Consider the following 24943-nt stretch of genomic DNA (forward strand, 5'->3'; position numbering starts at 1 on the left):
CAATAAAAAATGCTAAAATAATAACAGGATGTCAATGTGTTTTAATACCAGTGTGAATGCCCAGTGGGTCAAAGTTTTCCATGTTGCAAACGGTGACACAATTATCAGCAACATCTCTCACCACCTCATACTCTACTTCCTTCCAACCAAGCAACGACTTCTCCACCAGAATCTGACTGCTCATGGCCAAAGCCTAGAAAATGCACAAAAAAATAATGTAATACATAATACAATGAATAATAATAACTATAAGTCTATCAGAGGTGCATTCACATCATTGCTATCACATCAAATTGCACTTTATATTTAGTTGGTAGCTTTGCAATGCAAACTGCCCATCCAATGTTGTTCTGTATAGTATAAACGATTTTGAAAAAAAAAATTCAGACATTTGACCATTCTGACCTTGTTTGCAGTTTCCTCCAGTTTTTCCTTGTCGGCACACAGACCTGAGCCCAGGCCTCCCAAAGCATACGCTGATCGCAGCATTACCGGATAGCCGATCTGTTTTGCAGCTTTCAAGGCATTACACACCTGAAAGTTACAAAAGATCATTGTATTATGTGTTATATTCCTCAGTGTAAAATGACTTTGCTATAAATCTACAGCAGAACCTGTTATCACACTCGTATTCTTACAGACTCCACAGCCATACTGGGGGCTATCTTTTCATCGATTTCCTTGAGTTTTTCAGCAAATATCTGCCTGTCCTCTGTGGCCATGATGGACTCTACGGGCGTTCCGAGAACTTTCACTCCGTACTGCTTCAAAACACCCTGCTGAAACAATTCTACCCCTGAAAACAAGTCAAACAAAATATGAATAGGATATTAAATGAAGTTTAATTTCCCTTCTCTTTCAATTAAAAAAAAATAGTCTGTCTCACCACAGTTGAGGGCGGTCTGCCCACCCATGGAAAGCAAGATGCCATCAGGACGCTCAGCCTTAATTACATCTGTAACAAATTGCGGTGTGACAGGCAAAAAGTACACCGAATCAGCCTGCTTGGTGCCAACTTCGTTGGTCTGGACTGAAGCTATGTTGGGGTTCATCAGCACGGTCTTCAGATTCTCTTCCTACAACATGTTACAATAAGTTATTGAGTGATGGTACAAATGACAAGGAAGTATGATAACAAGAGGGATTAGGAATGGACCGATCACAATTTTCTGGCCAATTCCCCATTTTTGAAAAGCCGAACATGCCAATTTTTGCCAATCCTGATTTTTTTTTTTTTTTTTTTTTTTTGCATTGAAAAAAGCATGCACCTCAAGCATTCAATTCAAACTTGTTTTTTTTTTTTTTTGCAAAACAATGAACATTACCTGCAAAACAAGACTTTTTTAAACTGCATATGCATATGTTCTCTTAAAAAATAATTAGAAAGTTACAAATTTTTCTTTCCAAACTAATAAATTATAACATAATTTCCCCAAAATTAAAATAGAGCACTATTTAACTTTACAAAAAGCATCAGAGGGTTTAAGAAAATGGATAAATTGATTCATTTGGGAGAGCTACATATTTAAATTAAGTCTCTAAGGGCACTCTCACACGAGCAATGTTTGGTTCGTTTTAAACGGAAGAGAGTTCTTTTTCTCAGATAGTCTGTTTCGTTTTGTAAATGTGAATGCACATTCGAACCCTAGTTCGGACTAGGTATGGGCTAATAACCGGCCTTAAGGTATACCGTGATATGAAACCGCAAAAATGTTCTGTCATACCTTCCCTAAGGTATTAACTATATTTTATGTACCATAAATGCACGGAGAAATGCCTCGCTTGCAGCTGCAAAGCTCATCCCTCCCCCATTGGTTGTTGTTCAGTGTCAGTGAGTCAGCTGTGCTCTACGATGGTTGGAGGAGGTGAAACTCATGAACTTTTTCCCCCATTGAAGAAAATGAAATCACTGGTATGTGAATACTTCGGCTACAGAAAGGTTACAGATGGCCGCGGCTTAGAGGAGGAGTGCCAACCGACATGTAAAACATGTTTGAGGAGTGCGGCTGGTGAGGAGGCAGTACCTCCAATATGATTTCGCATTTTATACAAAATTAAAGGTTAGTAAACACTATCATGAACGTTTCTCACCAGCTACGAGATAACTCCAGCGTGTTTAGTGTGTCTAGCGGTGGTAAAACGTGTTTTTATCTCTCTGACAATTGTCTGTGTTGAGAAAGAGAGTGTGAATAATGTAAACGTGTTCTAAGTTATACACACGTGCTTTTAATGGAAAATAATTCAATTATTTTTGTTCTGATTATAATAATGTTAAGCTGTTGGTTTGTGCTTAAGCTCACCTAAAGGACTGCATTTACTGTATTTTAATTTTATTTAGAATATTTGTTATTTTCTTTTATTTATTTTAACTCCATTTTATACTAATGTTCCAATTTACTAATATGTTTAGAAAATTAAAAATCCTGTTCAATGGAAAAAAGATTTTTTGCATTTTTTTTTTTTTTTAACCCTGATATCTCAAAGTAACACATTTTAGAGCAGTAATTGCATTACCCTGAAACCGTGATATTTTTGCCTAAGGTTATCATACCGTCAGAATCTCATACCGGCACATGCCTAGTTCGGACCAAACAAACGAACCCTCAAAAATCGTTTTAAGCGCACCCTCCTTCTATTGCGAATGCAAGCATACCAGGGTGCACGAATGCTACATTACAGTGTATCACAAAAGTGAGTAAACCCCTCGCATTTCTGCAGATATTTAAGTATATATTTTCATGGGACAACACTGACAAAATGACACTTTGATACGATGAAAAGTAGTCTGTTTGTGGCTTGTATAATAGAGTTAATTTATTTTCTCCTCAAAATAATTCAAAATATAGCCATTAACATCAAATTGTTGCGTATGGCTGTCACCCCAGGAGGAAGTATCTTCCTCCTGGGGTGACGAAGGAGACGGTACACAAGAAAGCCTGCAAACAGTTTGCCGAAGACATTTCAACAAAGCACATGATTACTAGAACCATGTCCTATGGTCTTGTGTACCGTCTTCTGAAGAGGCTTCCTCTTGGGGTGACAGCCATGCACACCAGTTTGATGTAGAGTGCGGCTTATGGTCTGAGCACGATCAGGCTGACTCTCCACCTCTTCAATCTCTGCAGTAATGCTGACATTACTCCTGTAATGGGTCACATGACATTTTAGAGGGAAAATGACAAGCGGCACTCAATTTGGACATTTAGGTATGTACGAGGGGCATTCAAAAAGTAATGCACTCAAGTGCATTGCTCGTACAGGGTTTTACCAATCTTGTTTATATTTGGCACAAACATGATAGGACACACCTTTTTGTGATTGTTATATGTGTTTTTCTTTTTTTGAGATTTTTAAATCTTAAACTGGCTTCCAAAATGGCCGCCCCTCTTAAAGCTCGTCAGAAACAAAGAGCTGTTATCGTATTCCTTGTTGCAGAGGGAGAAACACCCCTGAGGATTCACAACAGGCTGGAAAATGTCTACAAGGATGATACCATAGACTATAGTACTGTAAAAAGATGGGTACAGCGATTTAAAAGCAGTACTGAAGACAATGAAGAGGTGGGTAAAGCCAGCATAGCCAATAAGCCCCGTAGTGGTCGGCCATCCACCTCTGACGAGCTTCAAGAGGGGCAGCCATTTTGAAAGCTACTTTAAGCTTTAAAAATCTAGAAATAAGAAAAACACATATAACAATCCCAAAAAGGTGTGTCCTATCATGTTTGTGCCAAATACAAATAAGACTGGTAAAATCCTGTACGAGCAATGCACTTGAGTGCATTACTTTTTGAATGTCCCTCGTACATATTTACTAATGGGTGTACTCACTTTTGCTGCCAGGGGTTAGATATTAATGGCTATATTTTGAATTATTTTGAGGGGAAAATAAATTAACTCTATTATATAAGATGCACACAGACTACTTTTCAGTGTTGTCCCAAGAAAAGATATATTTACTGTAAATATCAGCAGAAATGCGAGGGGTGTACTCACTTTTGTGATGCACTGTATGTCTAGCTGCTGTGACGCTCCACGCTCCCTCCCCTCCCAGGAGGGCGGTATTTTCTCTTCTAAATGTGTCCAATCAATGAGTGCGCCTTTCATCCACGTGATGCTACACAGAAAGTTCGGTTAGCGCAGTGTGAATACTGAACCTTTTCAACAAGTCATTTGTAAGTGTAGTTGCGAGGTAGCTGTCCAAACCCTGGTCGAATGTGAAGTGCCCCAAGACTTTCTCTGTTGTTTTTTTAATGCTGGAACAGTTTGATTGTGAGTCAAATGTGTCCATTCACTTAACAAGTATTATTGGGCTGACTCATAAAAGAAAGAAAAAGTAATAAGCCCCTCTAGCGGCCGCAAAACAATTACCGAGCAGTGACTACAAGGAACTTCGGGACAAATTCCATGACTGGTCTGCTTAATCTACATGTGCAGTGTACATGAAAAATGTACTCAACTTCCTGACGATAAACATCTGAGGTGTTTCTTGCCAATTAAACCTCCATAACAAATCGTGCCATTAAGTATTAGTCAGCCCCAAGGCTTTTATTGGCTTTTAAACTTTGAGGTGTATATGTACTCCTGGTATTTAAAAGGTATTTGTTCGGGTAATCCAAATTCAGCACCTCAAAAGCTGACATAACGTCCTTAAAAAATGTTTGACGCAACAAATATGGAACCGTCGAACCAATGTGGCTAATCTTGTCAAAGTACCACTAATTGTAAATTTTGGGACAACACAAATTTTTTTCATGTAGATTTACGTCGAGTTGATTTGCCAAAACAACCCGGTAGATGTCCAAAATGGCAGGAAGTTGTTGTCAGGCCGGAAACACGTCACGAGCCTTGTGACAGTGAAAAACCGCTATAAAACCGATCGACGGACAAAATCAGTTTTTTTGTCATTGACCGATCAGCGATTCGCCAAAATGTATTAAATCAGACAATGGATTGGGACCGATAACCAATGGATTGGTGTACCTTTACTAGTAATACCAATAAGTTTCCTGCTGTTTTTACATACAAAATATTCTATATTTCATAAATGTTACAATATTTTTGTCACCTTCATCGCTTTGACAGCCTGTGATCCAGAGTAGTCAAACTCTCCAGCCTGACCAATCGACAGGCCTCCAGAACCCAGCACCAGCACCTTTGAAACCTTCACTCGTAGTGTCAATAAATTTAAAAGCAAAACACAAAGCAGTTATTACAAAATTTTAACAAAAAAGGCATTTAGGACAATAAGTCATTCTCTGCCATTAACAGCTACAGATTTAGCTGATATTGAATAATCATGTTTAAGAGCCTTTGACTGCATATCATGCGATCATTGCCAGCCTCTCTCAGTCAAAATGGATTGGACATCAATCACAGTCAATGGCAGACAAAAAAATTAACTTGATATCACAAATCATACCTGCACTCTAGGAGGGATGCAAGGTTTCTTTGGCATTACTGAAACTATGTTGGAATCTTTTCCCTTTTTTATCAGGGCTATAAAGGTGTCAAAAAGGAACTGTAAATACAAAATAACAAATACAATACTAAAAAGCCGTAATAATGTGAGAATATTTTGAAATGCACTTTATTCAGTAAGGCATCCTAGAATGGTAAGTCTTTAAATACCTCTGTGTCAGTGGGGCCGCCTTTAGCCTCTGGGTGGAACTGAGCTGTGAAAACAGGTTTAGTGTTGTGCATGATGCCCTGCAAAACATCCAAATTTGATGTGAGTGCGCAAAATCAAGTCAACAGTATTATACTCTCCCCCACGGAGATTTCTCCACTTTCGCTACATATTTCATGAGACCAGACTAGAGCAATGTTTATTCATGGAATAGAAAAATTCATATGGCATCTTTTCCTGAAAGTCATTTACAATGAGTGAAACTAACCTCATTTGTGCCATCATTGGCGTTGATGAAAAGCGGGCTCCACCCTGGGGGCAGGGACTCGCTATCTATGCCGTAGCCATGATTCTGTGCAGTAATGAATGCCTGGCCTGTCATCACATTCAGAACCGGCTGGTTCTGACCTCTAGGGAACATACATACAAATTATACACTTTGCATCTATATTTTATTTCTGCCTGATGGAATTTAAACATTTGTGAGATACAGCCATCAGTTTATAGCACATATAACACAAAATCCAAACACACTTTTGTGTTCAGTATTGACAAACTTTTCAAGCTTGTGAGAATCAGAGAATCCACTCTGAAAATGAAATATTCTGTTGCTTAATTCTGAAGATACCCACCTGTTGCCCATTGGTAGTTTATAAGACTTCGCCCCAGCAGCAAGAGCAGTGATCTGATTTCCCATACAGATACCAAACACTGGCTGGGGGCGATTGCTCTCCAACACCTACACAAAACAAACAAGATCATCATGATTTATGATATACAGCGATTCCTCGTTTTTTGCAGTTAATGGGAACCAGAACCCGCTGCGTTAAAAGGAAAACTGCAAAGTAGCGCCCCAAAATTTTATTTTTGTGTGTGTGTCTGTTCAATTTATTTATTTATTTATTTAGAATTAGAAACAGGTACAGATAAGACATGTTTAATATTTTTTTTTTAATTAAATATATTTTTTTAAATGATAACTTTATATGTATATATATATAATTATATTTTATTTTATATCTATTATAATTTTATGTATTTATTTATTTTTAATAAATAGTTTTTAAGCACTTCAAATGTAATAATTATGATATGTTTTAAACATGTTACTGTCCCACCCAGTATAGTTTTTGGCAGCCCTTTCAATTTTCGTCTTAGCCTTTTGTACAATAATTCTTAATGGTCTTAGTCGTATTGTAGTCATTTCAAAATGTGTTCGTCTTTTTTTGTTGACGAAAACAAGACTATTTTCATCTACTTTTAGTCGACGTTTACTCAAAATTTTTTCGTCTGTAAATTTCTCAAGTTTTACTCCAAAAATAAATAAATAAAGGTTCTCAACTATTTCAAATGAACATCAAGTAATACTAGTGATGGATGATAATACATTTTTCAACCGATACCGATAACTGATAATTTCCTCCTCGTTCCAACTGATAACCGATAATGTCAACCCGATAATCCTAATAAAAGATACAGTGGTACCTCTACATACGAAGTTAATCCGTTCCAGGACCTTGTTTGTAAGTCGAAATGGTCGTATGTCGAGCAGGATTTTCCCATAGGAATACATTATAATTCCATTAATTCGTTCCACAGCCCAAAAACCTGCACTAAATCCTTAAAAAAATACTGCTGGTGCTATTACAAATAGCAATTACACGTAGCAAAACAAATAAAGTATAAATCAAAATTGGAATAATATAATAAAAAGAATAATAATAATTCCTGTAATAGTGTAACGAATCGGGTTCTAATAAGACGGACGTTTTTTTGTGTACCTGAACGCACCGCGTTGCTGACGTGCCTGGACCGGTGAGCTTGAGTTTCACTTTCACTTTGAATGTTCTCTTGAGAACACCGTCAGTTGCGGCAGACAGCAGGCGTTTTGTGTTGAATAAGTTGTGAAAGAAATGATGAAAACGTGGCGAAGCTGGCGATTTCTTTGGAGATGTTACCACAATAAGAATTGTCAGCTTAACTTATAAAGACTGGCGAACGATGGTCGGAGGAGGACCGTGGAGATGTAATGTTGAGCCATTTCACGGATGCCCACCCCACGCTCATATTTTTCTGTCATTTGCATCTTCATTTAGAAGGTAAGCATCAACTTTTTCCTTGTTTCACCACCTGTACCAACCTTTTCTGAAACCTGTGTTGATTTGTCACACAAGAAAATCCGCCGTGCATTCGTCTGCGGTGCTGCCATTGTCGTCGTATTTCGAGCATGTCGTCGGATGTAGAAACAAATGGCGAGTTAAATTTTACGTCGGATGTCGAAAAGTTCGTGTGTCGAAGCGATCGTATGTAGAGGTACCACTGTATATGAAAATATTACCGTGCAAAAATATAATTCATTGCACTTTTTTTCCAACATCAAATGTGAACAAGTAGTAAATTCCAACATCTAAATAATGACAGATTGTCTGACATTGTGTAATAGTAAACCTTTGGCAACAATTACTTACAGAGTAATTACCTTAGTTGCACAAAAATACCTTTAAATGTAAGCCAGTCCTAACATACGTAGGTATATAACATTACTACACTGCAAAAACACACCTCCTTAAAACTAGTCAGTTTTAAGTGTAAATCTATTGGAAATAAGTGAAATAATAAGTGAAATTATCTCCCAGCGCTTCAAGTGTACTTCATTCAGATTTCTTGAAGAAAAATAGTTATCTGAAAATAAGATTAACAGCCTTATTTTAAGCAATAAAATATACTAAAAAAAAGTTGTTCATCAGAAATGTTCTTTATTCACGATTAGGTATGGTTCAAAACATTATTTGAAACATTTTTTTTTTCTTGATTTAGGTGAAAAATGACCGATTTGTTTAGATGTATGGGCTTAATAGGAACAAATGGCAGTATTTACGTACTTCAAGTACATGGAAATATCTGGTGCAATTATTCGCCTAGATTTAAGAAGAATGATCTGATAAATTTACAGCGTACTGAATGCATTACTGACTGGCTGACTTCTTGTGTGGTTTTGTGCATGTTGAAATTATCATCTAACCACTATGCCGTCATAAGAAGCATGCTTACAAGACATCACTTGTCCAAACGTCCGTGGTGAAACTGATGTGATCGGCATGTTGTTCACGAAGAATGGTGGTCATATAAACTGCATTATTCTTTTATCTGGGCTTTGGCTCTCGGGTCATTTCGGTAAAAAAAAAAATTCTCGTCCGGCATCTCCTCCCGCCTGTACCCTTCAGTCAGTCTGTCTGGCCGTGGTGCTCGATGAGTTGAACCGCAGTGGCGGCGGCAGCTACGTTCGTACCGGATATCCGCCTGCCTCGGCCGGCTCGCCGCGGCATGTTCAGGGCCTGGCTCTGCTCTGGATGGAGACACACGCCTCGTGTCCCACACGCCTCGTGTCCTGCACGCCGTGGGGGAACGCTCGAGAAACCGGGGTGTTCGCCGTAGGTCACGCGGCCTGCCATACCAGCCAAAGCGGCGGGCTACATCGGAAGACGGCAACTTGTCGACTATCGGTCTCGTGCCGGTGATTAGCCTTAGATGGAGTTTACCACCCGCTTTGGGCTGAATGAGGACGCTTTTTTCCACCTCGTGGAACTTCTGCAGTGCATGTTTTGCAGATAGCGAGAGCGTCGTTTTTTTCACACACGGATAAATCCAGCCACGCTGGTGACAGTGCCGGCATTATCTCCAACTGCTTCTTTTGTGTAACTCCGCTTCCTCAACCCCTCCTCCCTCAGGGGCTTCAGAGAGGGGAGGGGTTGAGGAGGCGGTGGTGCTGAATACTTCGGTTGTGCACATTTGGGAGCTAAATCAGTTTAGCACCAACTTGGTGATAGGAGACACCCAGCAGGGAAGCTACATTATTTTCAACTAATTATACCTACCTGGACATCACGAACTGTATTTAAAAAAAGTTGCGCGAGAGGTTTAGAGGACGCTCCCAATGAGCATTAGCCTATTACTCGAATGTGAATGCTATGCTAACACTACAAGTTATATTTAGTGTGTGATGATCACGCAGCACAGACCTTTAAAGGCTAAAGCAACACTGAATATTCTCTCTTGCCAAGATAAGAAAATAAATCTTACTGTGTGTGTTTCAACACAAGCAAGCCTGGAGAGTGGAGAAGACGCCGGCACATAACCTCAGTGACACAACCACACACTGCTAAGATGCAGGCTAACGACACATAAAAATGTCACACACTGTGAACACGTGACGGAAACTGTGGCACATTTTCATCTTGTTTTCGTCACACGAAAATTGGCATTAGTCTTGTTATGTTTTAGTCTCCCAATACGTGTTTTTAGCTCATTATCGTCTCATGATCATCACGAAAAAGTTTATAGTTGTAGTTATAGTCATCGTTGACGAAAACAACACTGGTCCTACCAAATTATTTTTAAACAAGAATAAAGTAGAAAAATGTTTGTCTTTATTAAATGCTATATTGAGTGAGTCCACTCAAATCCGCTCAAGCTGCTCACTTACACATAATGAGTTGCCACAGCAACTTTTAACAAGTTAAACGATGATTGACGCATTCAGCGCTTTGATGTTTCGGCTCCCAGGCATCTCCAGCGAGATCAAACCTTAAGGTCTGTCAATCCTCGTTAACTTCAATAAGCAAAACTCCAGTGCACTGCCTGACCAAGAAAGGGAGCAGGAGGGAGAGTGAGACTACGTGATCGGATTGGGATAGCTCATCTGTTTTTTTTTTTTTTTTTTTTTTTTTTTTTTTTTTTTTTTTTTTAAACTGCGATGGACTGAGGGCATATGAAGTTTGAAGCGCGAAGTAGCGAGGGATCACTGTATAATACAGTGGGACCTTACCAAAAACACCTCCAAGGTCTTTAATTTTTAGTGTCCAAAGTAACTTTTACAGTGTGTCTTATTCTTAACATTTGTATAAGTCTTAAAGAATGGAGCAAAATCGATTACCATAATTTTTGGACCATAAGGCGCACCTGACTATAAGCTGCAACCACCAAATTTGACACAAAAACAGCATTTGTTCACAGATAAGCCGCACTGGACTATAAGCCGCAGCACTCCTCACTGTATTATGGAATATTTACACCAAAAGATAGTAACCGGTAACACTTTATTTGACAGCGGCACCGTAAGACTGTCATAAGACCAAATGAACCACCATGAAGCTTTGAACCAATGGGCTGAAAAGCTTCATTTCTTCGAGAAGCTTAATTTGCCCATTACTGCTCCACCTGCTGTCAACACTGTTGTCATCCAACATGCCTCCTAGCATGCATTGCAGCACTACAGATGTAAATAACAATCAAAATTCATGTTCTCTGCTAATTATTTCTTCAGTTACTGTTTCAGTTTCATTTATTGCTAGAGATGGTATTTGATAACTCTTTATTTGAAAATGGCCCCATAAAACTGTCATTAGACAATCATAATCATAACATGACACTGTTATGACAATTGATGAATGCTTATACCAGATGTCATTTAGTGTTATCCGGCAAATTATCTCACTTTTGAATGGATGTAAAAGATCAGAGCAGAACATAAATGGAGATAGTGACAGTTTGCCGGATGACACTTAATGACATCTGTCATAAGCATTCAGTAATGCCTGTTAGGTCCTCTTCCCCTTCTTTCTGAGACCTGCCCACCTCCGGCAGGTGTGCATGTTTTTATTGATTGCAGGTTGGACGACAGACGGGTGGAGCGGCCACAGGTGCTGGCAATGCCAATCAGCCATCCATAAAAGCCAATGGACGCTGCCACCTCGTCGCCCGATCAACTTGTCTGCTTCACACGTCAGTTGTATCTCGCCTTGTTCGCTATCTTTTGATCCCCGGCTTACGACTACATTGCTTTCGTCCCAGGTCCTGCCTTCTGCGCGCCCCTCATCGGATTACACGCCTGCCTCTCTTCCGAGCCTTCTCATCCCACGTCAGCTCCCCAACTCCGCTCCCAGCAATCTACACCCGAGACAGCCTTGTGATCTTCAATAAACGATTGCTCATTTTTACCACTGTGTGTCCACTTTGGGATCCCCTATTGCTCTCGTACCTTAACAGTTTGATCGGGCCATCGTGGATCCCACGGACAACACAGCCAGCTCGCCCACGTCACTCCTTGACCACCACCAAGCAATCGAATATCTATTCAGTAAGGTAACGGACATTTCTGAGTCACTTCAAGCCATCCAGGCACAACTCACGCCGCTGCCTCACGCACAGCCCCGCCTCCCCTCCACCACACCGCCGCTTCGCCGAGTCATGTTCCCGCAACTAACCTGGCGTCAACAGCTGCGGCGCGGGAACCCCACGTCCCGGCTCCGTCTCCTTACGACGGCAACCTTGGTACATGTCGTGCTTTTTTAGTCCAGTGCAGTCTTGTCTTCGAACAGCAGCCATCCATGTACCAGGGGGACCGAACAAAGATTGCTTATTTGATCGGATGCCTACGCGGAGCGGCTCTCGATTGGGCTTCCTCTATATGGGAGCAGGGGTCCGCGCTGTGTAGTTCGTACGCCCACTTCACCGATGAAATGCGAAAGATCTTCGACCATCCTATCCGTGGTAAAGAGGCTGCCAAGCGGATGATCTCCATTCACCAGGGGTCACGGAGCGTCGCCGAATTCTCGGTGGAATTCCGCACGTTGGCCGCTGAGAGCCGTTTTAACGATGCGGCGCTACAGGAGATCTTCACCCGCGGCTTAACGGAGTCCCTCAAAGACAAATTGGCCACGCGGGATGAGCCCGGGTCTTATTAAATTAGCGATCCAAATTGACAATCGCTTGCGGGAGCGAAGAAGACAACGCCGGGAACCGCCGAACCCCCCCGGCCCGCGCCTAGCTGCCCTTCCACGCCCGTCTTCGCTCCCTGTTCAGGCCACTGATGCGGCTCAGGCGACACCGCCCCCTGCTGACAAACCTGAACCAATGCAGTTGGGCAGCGCCAGGCTATCCCAGGAGGAACGCACTCGCAGGTACAGCGCTCAGTTGTGTATTTACTGCGGGCAAGGGGGGCATTTTATTCGCAGCTGCCCGGTGCGTCCGGGAAACTGCTAGGCTCACCATTAGAGGAGGGACTACTGGTGAGCCACATGTCCCACAGTTCCTCACGCCGGCTCCAGCTCACCGCCACGCTGTCCTGGAGGGGCCAATCCCGCACTGTCACCGCCCTTGTAGATTTGTGGTTCCGACGAAAATTTCATTGATCAAACCTTGGTGAGCCAGTTGGGGTTGAGTACACACCCGCTTCCTGCCCCTTTAAAGACTACTGCGCTGGATGGACAGCCCCTGTTCAGCGTGAGCAGACAGACCGAAGCCGTTGATGTCCTCTTATCTGGCAACCATCGAGAGGTGAGCTCCTTTTTTGTTTTCCGTAGTCCCCGCACACCTCTGGTCCTTGGTCTGCCTTGGCTAAGAACTCATAACCCCGCCATAGACTGGACCCACCCTAAGTTAACTGCATGGAGTAACTATTGTCACTCACACTGTCTTAAATCTGCCTTAGTGCCTACCTGTTCGGTCCAGGAACCGACGCAACCTGACCTCTCCGCTGCGCCAGAATGCTACCATGACCTTGGACTGGTTTTTAGTAAGGACCATGCAGTGTCACTCCCTCCTCACCGTCCGTACAACTGTGCCATCTCTCTCCTTCCTGGTGCGACCCTCCCCAAGGGACGACTTTACAACATCTCTCTACCAGAAAGGGAGGCAATGAAGTCATACATCACGGAGTCCCTGGCCACAGGTATTATTCGCCCTTCCTCCTCCCCTGTCGGGGCAGGGTTCTTTTTTGTGAATAAAAAAGATGGCGGCCTCAGACCCACCATCGACTACCGGGGGCTGAATGAAATCACAATTAAAAACAAATACCCTCTTCCTCTTATTGATTCCACTTTCACCCCCCTCCACGGGGCTACCATCTTTACGAAGCTCGACCTACGTAACGCCTACCACCTCGTCCGTATTAAGGAAGGCGACGAATGGAAGACTGCCTTTAACACGCCCATGGGCCATTATGAATATCTTGTTATGCCCTTCGGGCTCACTAACGCCCCTGCCGTCTTCCAAAACTTGGTGAATGACGTCCTGATTGATATGATTAACAGGTTCATCGTGGTGTATTTGGATGACATTCTGGTGTTCTCTGGCACCCCATCAGAACATGAGGACCATGTCCGCCAAGTACTCCAGAGGCTGCTAGAGAACCGTCTGTACGTAAAAGCCGAGAAATGCGAGTTCAGTGTTACCGAAACTGCCTTCCTTGGCTACATTGTGGGGCATTGGAAGCTACGAATGGACCCGGCAAAAGTGACTGCTGTTCTGGACTGGCCTCGCCCCTCTGACAGGAAGCAACTACAACGCTTTCTCGTTTTTGCAAACTTCTATAGGAGATTCATTCGCAATTATAGCCGGATTGCAGCTCCCCTCACGGCCCTCACCTCCACCGCCAAACCATTCCTCTGGTCCGACGCTGCAGACGCCGCTTTCAGCGACCTCAAGAGTCGTTTCACCTCAGACCCCGTGCTGGTCCACCCCGACCCGTCACTCCAGTTCATTGTGGAGGTTGATGCCTCAGAGTCGGGGGTGGGCGCAGTGCTCTCCCAACGCCAGCCCGCCGATAGCAAAATCCACCCATGTGCCTTTTTCTCCCGCAGGCTCTCACCCGCTGAACGCAATTACAGTATCGGGGACAGGGAGCTCCTAGCAGTAAAACTGGCTCTGGAAGAATGGCGTCACCACCTGGAAGGCACACCACAGCCATTCCTCGTACTCACTGACCATAAGAACCTGGAGTACCTCAAGGCGGCTAGGAGACTGAATCCACGACAGGCCAGGTGGGCTTTGTTTTTCTGCCGTTTTGACTTTGTGCTCTCTTACATCCCAGGCTCCAAAAACACAAAACCCGACGCCCTGTCACGCCAATTTCAAACCATTGAACCTAAGGAAGAACCCGCGCCGATTCTTCCTCAAACCCGCTTCCTGGCCTCCGTGGAATGGGAGATAGAGCGCAAAGTAAAGGATTCCCATGCTGAGCACCCAGATCCTCAAGCCGGTCCCCAGTCTAACCTGTTTGTGCCCCAGAGTCTCCGTTCCCAGGTCTTGGAGTGGGCTCACTCATCCCGGCTGTTCTGCCTCCCCGGCATCCGTAGGACATTGGCTGTCCTACGCCAGCGGTTCTGGTGGCCATCCATGCCAGAAGATACTAGATCCTATGTCCTAGCCTGTACAGTATGTGCGCGCAGCAAAACGTCCACCAAGCCCAGTTCTGGACTCCTTCGCCCACTACCTGTCCAAAGCCGACCCTGGTCATCGGGTATGTCACCTTTCATGTGTTCCTTGGGTTACCAACCCCCGTTGTTCCCCTCCCAGGAAAGTGAGATAGCCGTCCCGTCTGTCCAAGGCCACATCGACCGTTGCTCCAGAGTTTGGGAACAAGCGCGCGCCGCTCTCCTCCGCGCCTCTGAGAGGTCCCGTACCCAGTCCGATCGTCGCCGCTCGCCCGCACCGATTTACACTGTCGGCCAAAAGGTGTGGCTCTCTTCCAAGTCCTTGCCCTTGAAGACAGGGTCCGTGAAGCTCACCCCCCGGTTCATTGGGCCCTTTGAGATCACGAAGGTGGTGAACCCCAACGCGGTGCATCTCCGGCTCCCTGCACATTACCGGGTCCACCCCACGTTCCATGTCTCCCTCGTGAAACCGGTCTCCACTAGTCCCTTGGCCCCCCCAAGTTGTATCAGTTGTATCTCGCCTTGTATTTGCTATCTTTTGATCTCTGGCTTACGACTACATTGCTTTCGTCCCAGGTCCTGCCTTCTGCGCGCCCCTCATCGGATTACACGCCTGCCTCTCTTCCGAGCCTCCTCATCCCACGTCCGCTCCCAGCAATCTACACCCGAGACAGCCTTGTGATCTTCAATAAACGATTGCTCATTTTTACCACTGTGTGTCCACTCTGGGATCCCCTATTGCTCTCGCACCTTAACAATGCCCATGATAGTGTCATGTCATAATTATGACGGTCATAAGACCAAATGAAACACCATTGCTTCAAGAAGCTTCATTTGGACATTACTGCTTCCTTGGAGAGACAGTCAACCTCTGCTGCCACCTCCCATCAACACTGTTGTTGTCCAACATGCCTCCTAGCATGCATTGCAGCGCTACAGATGTAAATAACAATCAAAATTCATGTTATGTGCCAATTATTTCTTCAATTGCTGTTCCAGTTGTTTCATTAATTGCTAGTTATGGTATTTGGTAACATTTTATTTGACAGTCGTGCCATAAGACTATCATAATTATGACATGACACTGCCATGAGCATTAATGAATCCTTATGACAGATGTCATTTTGTGTCATCGGCAAATTATCTCACTTTTGAATAGATTTAAAAGATCCGAGCTGGACATAAATTGAGTTAGTGACATAGTTTGCCGGATGACAATGACATCTGTCATAAGCATTCATTAATTCCCTTGATAGTGTTATAATTATGACGGTCTTATGACGCCGCTCTCAAATAAAGTGTTACCTATTAACCCAAATAAATCAACAAATAAGCCGCGCTGGACTTTAAGCCCAGGATACTGAGGGAGGGAAAAAAGTAGCGGCTTATAGTCCGGAATTTACGGTAATTTTTTTTTTTCAATTCAATGGATTAATCAAGAAACGGGTTCATTTAAGCAATTTCTTTGGTTTGTATTGAAGAGTGGTTTGTAAGCAAGTACTGGTATATGTATAAATATATTAAAAATTTTACAAATGTATTTATTCATTATTTATTACTTACTTGGTGGCTCGGTGGCAGGGGGTTAGTTCGTTCGCCTCACAGTTCTGAGATCAAGGTTTCAGTCCCGGCTCCGGCTTTGCTGTGTGGAGTTTGCATGTTCTGCCCGTGCCTGCGTGGGTTTTCTCCGGGTACTCCAGCTTCCTCCCACATCCCAAAGACATGCATGGTAGGCTGAATGAACCCTCTAAATTGTCCCTTGGTATGAGTGTGTGTGTTTGAATCATCCCCTTGCTGCGATTGGCTGGCAAGTGATTCAGAATGTACGCTGCCTACTGTCCATAGTTAGATGGGAGAGGCTCCAGCACCCCTGAAACCCTCATAAGGATAAGTGGCTCGCAAAATGAATGAATTATTTACATCTCCCCGTAAAAGACAAAGCTCAAAATAAGTTTTGAAAAATTGTTAATTAAAGTAGTGTAAGTAAGTGCAAAACGTCTGCATAAATATTATCACCCCCCACCCCCCTATCTGTGCTGTCAGCCAGAGGTGGACTGGCCATTGGGGGTACTGGGCACTTCCCAGTAGGCCGACACACATTTTGGGCCGATGACGCCGTTTAATAATAATTTTTTTAAAGTTTCTCGGCCATGGCACACGGCCTATTCGTTGCTCTAATTTTTGTTAGTCCAATGAAATATCTCAGTGGTCCGCTCATCCCGCCCCTGGACAACTGAGACGGAAATGAAAGAGAGGGAGGTGCATAGACATGGCTGAAAAGACTAAAGGTTGATGGGACAAAATATGGAAAAATAACTGACATTTTTATTCACGCAAAACCCTGTACAGCATTAGCAAAAGCGGGTCGACAGGCGCTGTCACTAAAGCTTTGGCTCCTCCATGCTACGTGTGCGTGCGTGCGCACGCGCGTACATGTGTGTGTGTGTAAAAAAAAGACTGATACATATAAAAATTTGCAGCAGCAAATAATGCAACACTGATTATAAAATGAATAAATAAGCAATATATAAATGAATTATATACAGTATATGGAAAAAGAAAATGCGCTTGCTCTTTGGATAGGGCGTACCTGCTTTCACAGTTGAGTTACTGCAGCGCAATTCAATTTGGGCTTGTTCTGAGTGGGCCAGGAGTTGGTTATTAGTACTGTATTGTTCTACAGTTATCAGGGTTCAGCTTAAATTAATATTCAAACATGTTATGTATAATTCCTAAGTTCCTTATAAGTTGTAAGGTACATATGATTTGTACCTCTCTGCACAACAGGAATTTTATTTCACTGCATTCGTTGTGCAAATTTCACCAAAGTAAAGCCAGTGTTGTGAAAATAAGTGTTTACTTGTCTGTCAAGGTTCATTTGAAATTGTTGGAAACCTTTCTATTTTACTAAAACCTTGTGTATCTGTCAACTAATACTAGACTATTTTTTTCTCAACTAAAACTAGACTAAAGCTTGTTTAAATACTTGTCGACCAAAAAAAAAAAAAAGACTAAAACCAACACACTAGACTATTTTTTTCTCAACTAAAACTAGACTAAAGCGTGTTTGAATACTTGTCGACTAAAAAAGAGACTACAACCAACACATTTTGAAATGACTAAAATATGACTAAGAGTAAAAAGTATTTTCGTCAAAAATACTAAGACTAAGACTAAAATTAAAAGGGCTGCCACAAACAACAAAAAAAAAGGTCAGCTCTTGTCATACCTTGCGGACATTGTGGATGAGTGCCTCAGCAAGCGATGGATCTCCTGGTCCATTGGAGATAAACAGGCCGTCATAGTCTAGACTCAGCAAGTCCTGGTCCCATGGTACTAAGTGAACTTCTGCACCCCGCTAGCAAAAACAAGTCAAATTTAGCTAAAGCAGCATCATAGGAATTAGATATTGTATTTCTATTTTTGTCCACGTAATGTGACATTTGGAATGCGGTACATACGTTGTAACTGCATAAAAGAGTGCATGTTCATTGAGCAGCTAAACATTCAAGACAAATAATTTAATGTTACATGGACATACTAGTGAAGAACACAGATGGACACTGAAACGATTCCAGCGACCCCCCTCCCCCAAGATAAAGTCTCGATTATGAGTAGCGATGAATTCATGGTGCGACACCAATGAGAAGCTAATTTTCACTCCAGCTGGATAACCATTAGCAGCAACTTTTACAGACTGACATTATCATTTCAAATTTCCTGAATCATGCTGTGAAATGTTCCTAACATTATACGGGGAAGATGAGGTTAAAAGGCCATGCGCTTTCTCACCTTAACAAGCAGACGAATTATGTTATGCTTAATGCCACAATCAACTGCAACCACTTTGACAGGGTTTCCTTTTCCAAAAACTCTGGATTCCTGGAGAGTAAGCGGACATATAAGGGGAAATTAGCATTCACCAGAGAAAACAAAGGAGCGCTCCATGTAAAAGCTGCCCTTACTTTTGTTGAGACCTCCGCTATCAGATTTTTTTGGTTGGGGTCTAATATTTCAACAGGTTGCCCATCAAACTGAATCTTTCCAAGAACAGTGCCCTGAGGTGAAAGCAAGAAAAGGGACATTTTAATACAGTCGCTGAAATTTTGTAAGACACTTGAAGTTTTGTCATTTATAGTGGAGAAATGTATTCATATATTAAATTTAACATAAAGATGTGTCCTTTTAGTAAATTACTCTTTGAGGCAAAACAGAAGATAATATCTACAGCACCTTATCTCTGATAATCTTGGTCAACATTCTGGTGTCTATCCCAAAGAGTGCAGGAACCTTTCAACAAGTCAAATATAATTTTACATTAGAACCAACATATCTAATGTAAAGTATTTAATAAACACACAGTGCCATGAGGGCACTTACCTTCTCTTCTTGTAGCCATTGACCAAGAGACTTAACAGAATTCCAGTGGCTGTACTCATGACTGTAGTTTTGAACAAGAAGACCAGATACCTCGAGGCACAAGAACAATTTGAGCCTCAGAAACAATTAACTAAAAATCCCCAAGAATTCCAATACATAGCCTAACTTTAATGTGTGCTGTACAAAAGAGCATTTATGGCAGCATGTCTAGAAATTGGAATTCTACACCGCACTGATCAGTGCACTTAGCAAAGTATTGCACTCATTGTTCAGAAGTTGAGGGTTTCAAATCAGAGCTTCATACCTGGATGCCATCCGACTCCACATGTTTTCTCAGTCCAAGTTCGTCCTGCTCTTGAGTGTTTGGTACACCATAGTTCCCCACAATCGGGTATGTTAAAGTCAGGATTTGCCCTCTGTAACTGGGGTCAGTCAAGGCCTCAGGATATCTAAAGACAGAGAAATTATTCTAATGTGAAGATTCAGGAATACTTAGTCATTAGGAAATCAACTTAAGTTCTCACGTACCCAACAAGACCTGTATTGAAGACGAGTTCCCCAGCTACAGAAGCATCATAACCAAAGGAAACCCCTTTCATCTGGGTGCCATCTTCCAAAACCAGATGTGCTGTCTGGGCCTACAATAACAAAAATAATAATAATAATAATAAAAGGTTTACCATGACCTCAAAAGCAAATTGTGAAAGCAGCACCTTCATACTATAGAACAACGTGATTCTGCTTTTAATGCTCAAGCAGATATTTTCATTATTCACTGAGTGTGTTATGAACATAGACAGGTATTTGAACATGAAGGTTGCTAACCGACTCTAAGCTAAAACCAGGCTTATATAGTTGTTCTGCTCTTTTTAAAACTCCATATCTTCAAATGCTGGCCAAAAGTATTGGCACCCCTGCAATTCTGTCAGATCATGCTTAATTTCTCCCAGAAAATGATTGCAATTACAGATGCTTTGGTAGTATTAGCTTCATTTATTTTGCTTGCAATGAAAAAACACAAAAGAGAATGAAAAAAATAATAAATTATTATCATTTTACACAAAACTCCAAAAAATGGGCCGGACAAAAGTATTGGCACCCTAAGCCTAATACTTAGCAGCACAACCTTTAGACAAAATACCCGCGAACCACCACTTCCGGTATCCATAAGTGAGTTGCATATAATGTTCTGCTGGAATTTTAGACCATTCTTCTTTGGCCAACTGCTCCAGGTCTCTTAGATTTGTAGGGGGGCCTCTCCAAACTGCCATTTTCAGATCACTCCACTGGTGTTCTATGGGATACCGGTCTGGACTCATTGCTGCCCACTTTGGAAGTCTCCAGTGTTTTCTCTCAAACAATTTTCTAGTGCTTTTGAAGTGTGTTATGGGTCATTGTCCTGCTGGAAGACCCATGACCTATGAGGGAGACCCAGCTGTCTTAGTCCGGGCCCTACATTATGCTAAAAAAATTGTTGGAAGTCTTCAGATTTCATAATGCCATGCACACAGTCAAGCAGTCCAGTGCCAGAGGCAGCAAAGCAACCCCAAAACCCCAAAAAAGGGAACCTCCGCCATGTTTGTCTGTGGGGACCGTGTTCTTTTCTTTAGAGGCCTCGTTTTTTTTTTCTTCCTGTAAATTGTATGTTGATGCCTTTTCCCAAAAAGCTCTACTTTTGTCTCATCTGACCACAGAACATTCTTCCAAAATGTTTTTGGCTTTCGCAGATAGTTTTGGAAAACTCCAGCCTGGCTTTTTTATGTCTCTGGGTCAGAAGTGGTGTCTTCCTCGGTATCCTACAATACAGTCCCTTTTCATTCAGACGCCGGACGACGGATAGTAGGGGTTGACACTGTTGTACCCTTGGACTGAAGGACAGCTTCAAGTTGTTTGGGTGTTAGTCGAGGTTCTTAATCCACTATCCGCACAATCTTTCGTTGAAATCTCCCGTCAATTTTTCTTTTCCGTCCACATCTAGGGAGGTTAGACTCAGTGCCATGGGCTTTACACTTATTGATGACACTGCGCACGTCGACACAGGAACATTCAGGTCTTTGGAAATGGACTTGTAGCCTTGAGATTGCCCATGCTCCCTCACAATTTTGCTTCTCAAGTCCTGAGACAGTTCTTTGGTCTTCTTTCTTTTCTCCATGCTCAATGTGGTACACACAAGGACACAGGACAGAGGTTGAGTCAACTTTAATCCATTTTAACTGGCTGCAAGTGTAATTTAGTTTAGCCACCACCTTTTATGTGCAACAGGTAAGTAACAGGTGCTGTTATTACAGAAGCATCACATGATTTTTCAAAGGGTGCCAATACATTTGTCTGGCCCATTTTTGGAGTATTGCGTAAAATGATAATGATTTTTCTCTCTGTCTCTCTTTTGTGTTTTTTCATTGCAAGTAAAATAAATGAATATATCACTACCAACGCATTTGTAATTGCAATCATTTTCTGGGAGAAATTGAGCATTATCTAACAGAATTGCAGAGGTGCCAATACTTTTGGCCAGCACTGTATCTACATATTTTGGGCATGAGGGTGTAAGAAATGAAAACTCCAATCAGGAACGAGTTTCAAACCCTAACCTAAGAACAGTGCGGGATATGTAATAGCAACTAGGTCACTATGATGCCCTGACCTACTGAACCCCACGGCAAATAAATAGTGTTTTTTAATATACACTTCAATGAAACTTGAGCTACTTTTACAAGAATGGAATCTTAACTAAGTGCATAGCAACGTTCCAATATTGAAATAGTAGCCTAACAACCCCTCTGCTATAAATCATGGCTTTACATGTTAACTTAATTCATAACTGTTTATGTATTTTGTGTTCACTTAACTGAGACCATTGAAAGAGTACAGAAAGTTAGTTCGGATTTCATTCCAGAATAGCGTTTCCAGACGTTTCTACGCGTGAAATGAATGGACCCTTGCAAAACGATTCCCTTACCTTGACACTAAAAAGTTTTGCAGTTTGAAGTTTCAACCATACCGGCGTTCTTCCAACTACGAAGCAGTGTCTCAAAGACTTGACAGCGCTGCAAGCTAGCAGGATTTTGGTCATATTATCCGACAATGTGACTCGCAATACGACAGGTCTCGACAATCTGCTTTGATGTTAAAACGATGATTACGTGGTGTGTTGAAAAGTTGACTGCGAACAAGTTCGAGTGATGCTATGAATGAATGAATTCAGGCGGAGCAGCACCGGCTGCTCTGACAGTTTAGTAAGGTCAAGTAGGGTGACAGCTGATTGGACGACAGCAAGTTATGTTACGCTTCATTGGTGCGCATGACGATTTGATTGGTGCTCTGTGTTCAGTCCAGTTGCGTTCAACCAATCATAGTTCACAGTACTATTCATCATTTTTGACATGATAATGTCAAAACAAGCCACTTATTTAAGGTCAAATTGTACAAATCTCCATTTGGGATGAAGAAATACTCTCATTTAGAATCTTTTCTTTCCAAGTTTCTTTTCGAACCTATGTTTTATAAGTTGACTGGTTTTAATTATGGAAAAATTACTGAATTCGTTAATTCAATCCATTAACACATTGGCTGAGCTGACGTCCAATGGCGTACCGCAACCAATACGTCACTTCCGCTCATTAATATTCATGACATTAGCAACTGTTGCTAAGCAAGGACAAGCTACCGTTTGTCCCTAATAGGAAATGAATGGAAATCGTGTACCAAGGAGATGTTTACAGAGCTACCCCCTACCAATTCTCTCCGAAAATGATGTGCCTGGTGCCAAATTGACTGGCATAGATGTGGAAGAACATTAAAATGTTCAGTTAAAGAGATGGCTTTTGTGTCGAAGGCTGAAAAAGACGGGAAAAAAACGAGCCGACCTAAGCATAGATTTAGCTTTTTTTTATCAACTCGACTGACAATGACATTCTCCAGTTTCAACAAGCTATCCTTTACCATCAGCCCTGTCTTTCTTATATATCCTCTGGTTGTCCTACGTCTCTTACTGTTCTTGGGGGGTAATTTAGTTAGCTTTGTGTAGCGATCGCAAATGCTACTCAGTGACGGCCAATGAACACTTTTAATTTTTTCATTGATAACACATCTTAATCCTATAATTTATTTACACTTCCCCCTTACGAAAGTTGTTTTATATATATATATTTAACAGAAACTGTAACAGTGGCAGTCAGATACGATTGTAATTTTTTTCAGGTCATTCATTGTCAGACAGAAGCAGTACGGCACGACATTACACTAAAAAAATTAAGTAAAAATATAAAAATGGCTTACCTCTTTGTCATCTGAAAGACCATGCCAACCCAACATAATGTTTACTACATATGAAACGTGAATGAATTCGCCGAGCTGGTGTTAAAGTCCGCGCAAGTTGATTCGGTCTTCACATTTTTTCCTCCCGAGTTTTTGGTTTCCGGGAACGTATAAAGAAAACATCCTTCATGGTCGTAATGTTTAGAGTCGTTTCTACAAGTTCCAAAAAAGCAATGCGTGATCGGCATGTTCGTTTTTGAAAGATTACCGGCGAAAAGTAGCACTAATTGCGTTGTGTCTATGCGAGGGCGGGTCTATAATGTCCCACTTCGGCTTTACTTCCGCTTTACGATGCGACGTCACGGTCTAAAAATAGCCTGCGTGCGGTACGCCATTCATGTTGACTGGGAGATGCTGAAAGCATAGGCGGAGTTTGACTTTTGGGCCAGGAGGGCACAACATGTTGATGACCCCAAAACGCAGTGTCAGCAATAAAATTTACTTACAAGAATATTTATAATAATAAGCTGAAAATGAGCATTTTTTTTTTGTTTCCCATCATTCTTGAGCTGAATTATAAATCAGGCTGATTAGGACAGCTAAACATTTCTCCAAGATCGTCATCCATTGAATATGGTATGCCCGCCGGTGACATTCCAATGTAGTTACCCCAGTCAAAAATTGTATCCCCTGGCCGGAGCCATATGGAGGTAGATTTGTGTCTTGTTCGATTAAAAAGCTTGTGTTTGAATGCAAAAATTAATTTGAAACTCAAAAAACATGCATTTGAAAGCTTTTTTTCTTTGGATTGAAGCAACTTTTTTGATTGAAGTAATGTTGTTTTGCGTTTAGGCCACATTTTGGCTAGGACATTTGTGTCTTTATTCAATCAAAAAATAAGTTGCTTCAAACAAAAAATATATATTTTCAAATGAAAAATCACTTCAATCAAAAAAGAAAAATTTCACTCATAGAAAAAAAAAAATTGGAATGCAAAATAAAGGCCCAAATGTTTGCATTTGAACACTTAATTTTTAATTAAAATTTTTTATTTTAGCAATCCTTTTTGTGTGTTTGGGCCAAATTATGGGTAGGAAATTTGTGTCTAAATCATTCAATCCCCCAAAAAGTTGCTTCAAACAAAAAAAAAATATTTTCAAACTAAGAAAAAAATCATTTGAAAAATAATATTGCCCTCCCCTAATTTAAAAAAAATAATAATAATATGCAAAGCAAATGACCGTCTAAGGTGCTGGTAACATGATCTGTTCGAAAAATAATTTTGACCAATTTTAAAAATATATATATTTGTTCATTTCATTCATTTTTTTTTGTTTGCTTTATTGCTTTACACGTTAGGAAAGTCAGTTAAATGCAAAGACACTTTTCGGCCACTGAAAATGAGCATGTATTGCCAGATCTCCCAGTTTAAGTGAATTGGACATATATCATTGTCAATAGCTAGCATT

General features: G+C 41.6%; 1 protein-coding gene across 1 annotated transcript in view; it reads right to left on the reverse strand.

Moving 5' to 3' along the window:
- LOC130927172 (carbamoyl-phosphate synthase [ammonia], mitochondrial-like) overlaps positions 1–22311 on the reverse strand; it is a 78116-nt gene extending 55805 nt beyond the window's left edge. The window contains exons 1-17 of the mRNA XM_057852802.1: positions 22177–22311; positions 19746–19855; positions 19522–19666; positions 19218–19307; positions 19071–19127; positions 18803–18895; positions 18630–18719; positions 18067–18195; positions 6258–6364; positions 5894–6035; positions 5628–5705; positions 5419–5517; positions 5065–5160; positions 887–1076; positions 639–796; positions 406–534; positions 49–193 (exon numbers count right to left, since the gene is read on the reverse strand). Coding sequence (XP_057708785.1) covers positions 49–193; positions 406–534; positions 639–796; positions 887–1076; positions 5065–5160; positions 5419–5517; positions 5628–5705; positions 5894–6035; positions 6258–6364; positions 18067–18195; positions 18630–18719; positions 18803–18895; positions 19071–19127; positions 19218–19307; positions 19522–19666; positions 19746–19855; positions 22177–22290 — 1972 coding nt within the window. The 5' untranslated portion in view covers positions 22291–22311. The remainder of the gene's footprint in view (positions 1–48; positions 194–405; positions 535–638; positions 797–886; positions 1077–5064; positions 5161–5418; positions 5518–5627; positions 5706–5893; positions 6036–6257; positions 6365–18066; positions 18196–18629; positions 18720–18802; positions 18896–19070; positions 19128–19217; positions 19308–19521; positions 19667–19745; positions 19856–22176) is intronic.
- Between the last annotated feature and the right edge of the window lie 2632 nt (positions 22312–24943).

The sequence above is a fragment of the Corythoichthys intestinalis genome, chromosome 12, assembly GCF_030265065.1.
Source record: "Corythoichthys intestinalis isolate RoL2023-P3 chromosome 12, ASM3026506v1, whole genome shotgun sequence".
NCBI lineage: Eukaryota > Metazoa > Chordata > Actinopteri > Syngnathiformes > Syngnathidae > Corythoichthys > Corythoichthys intestinalis.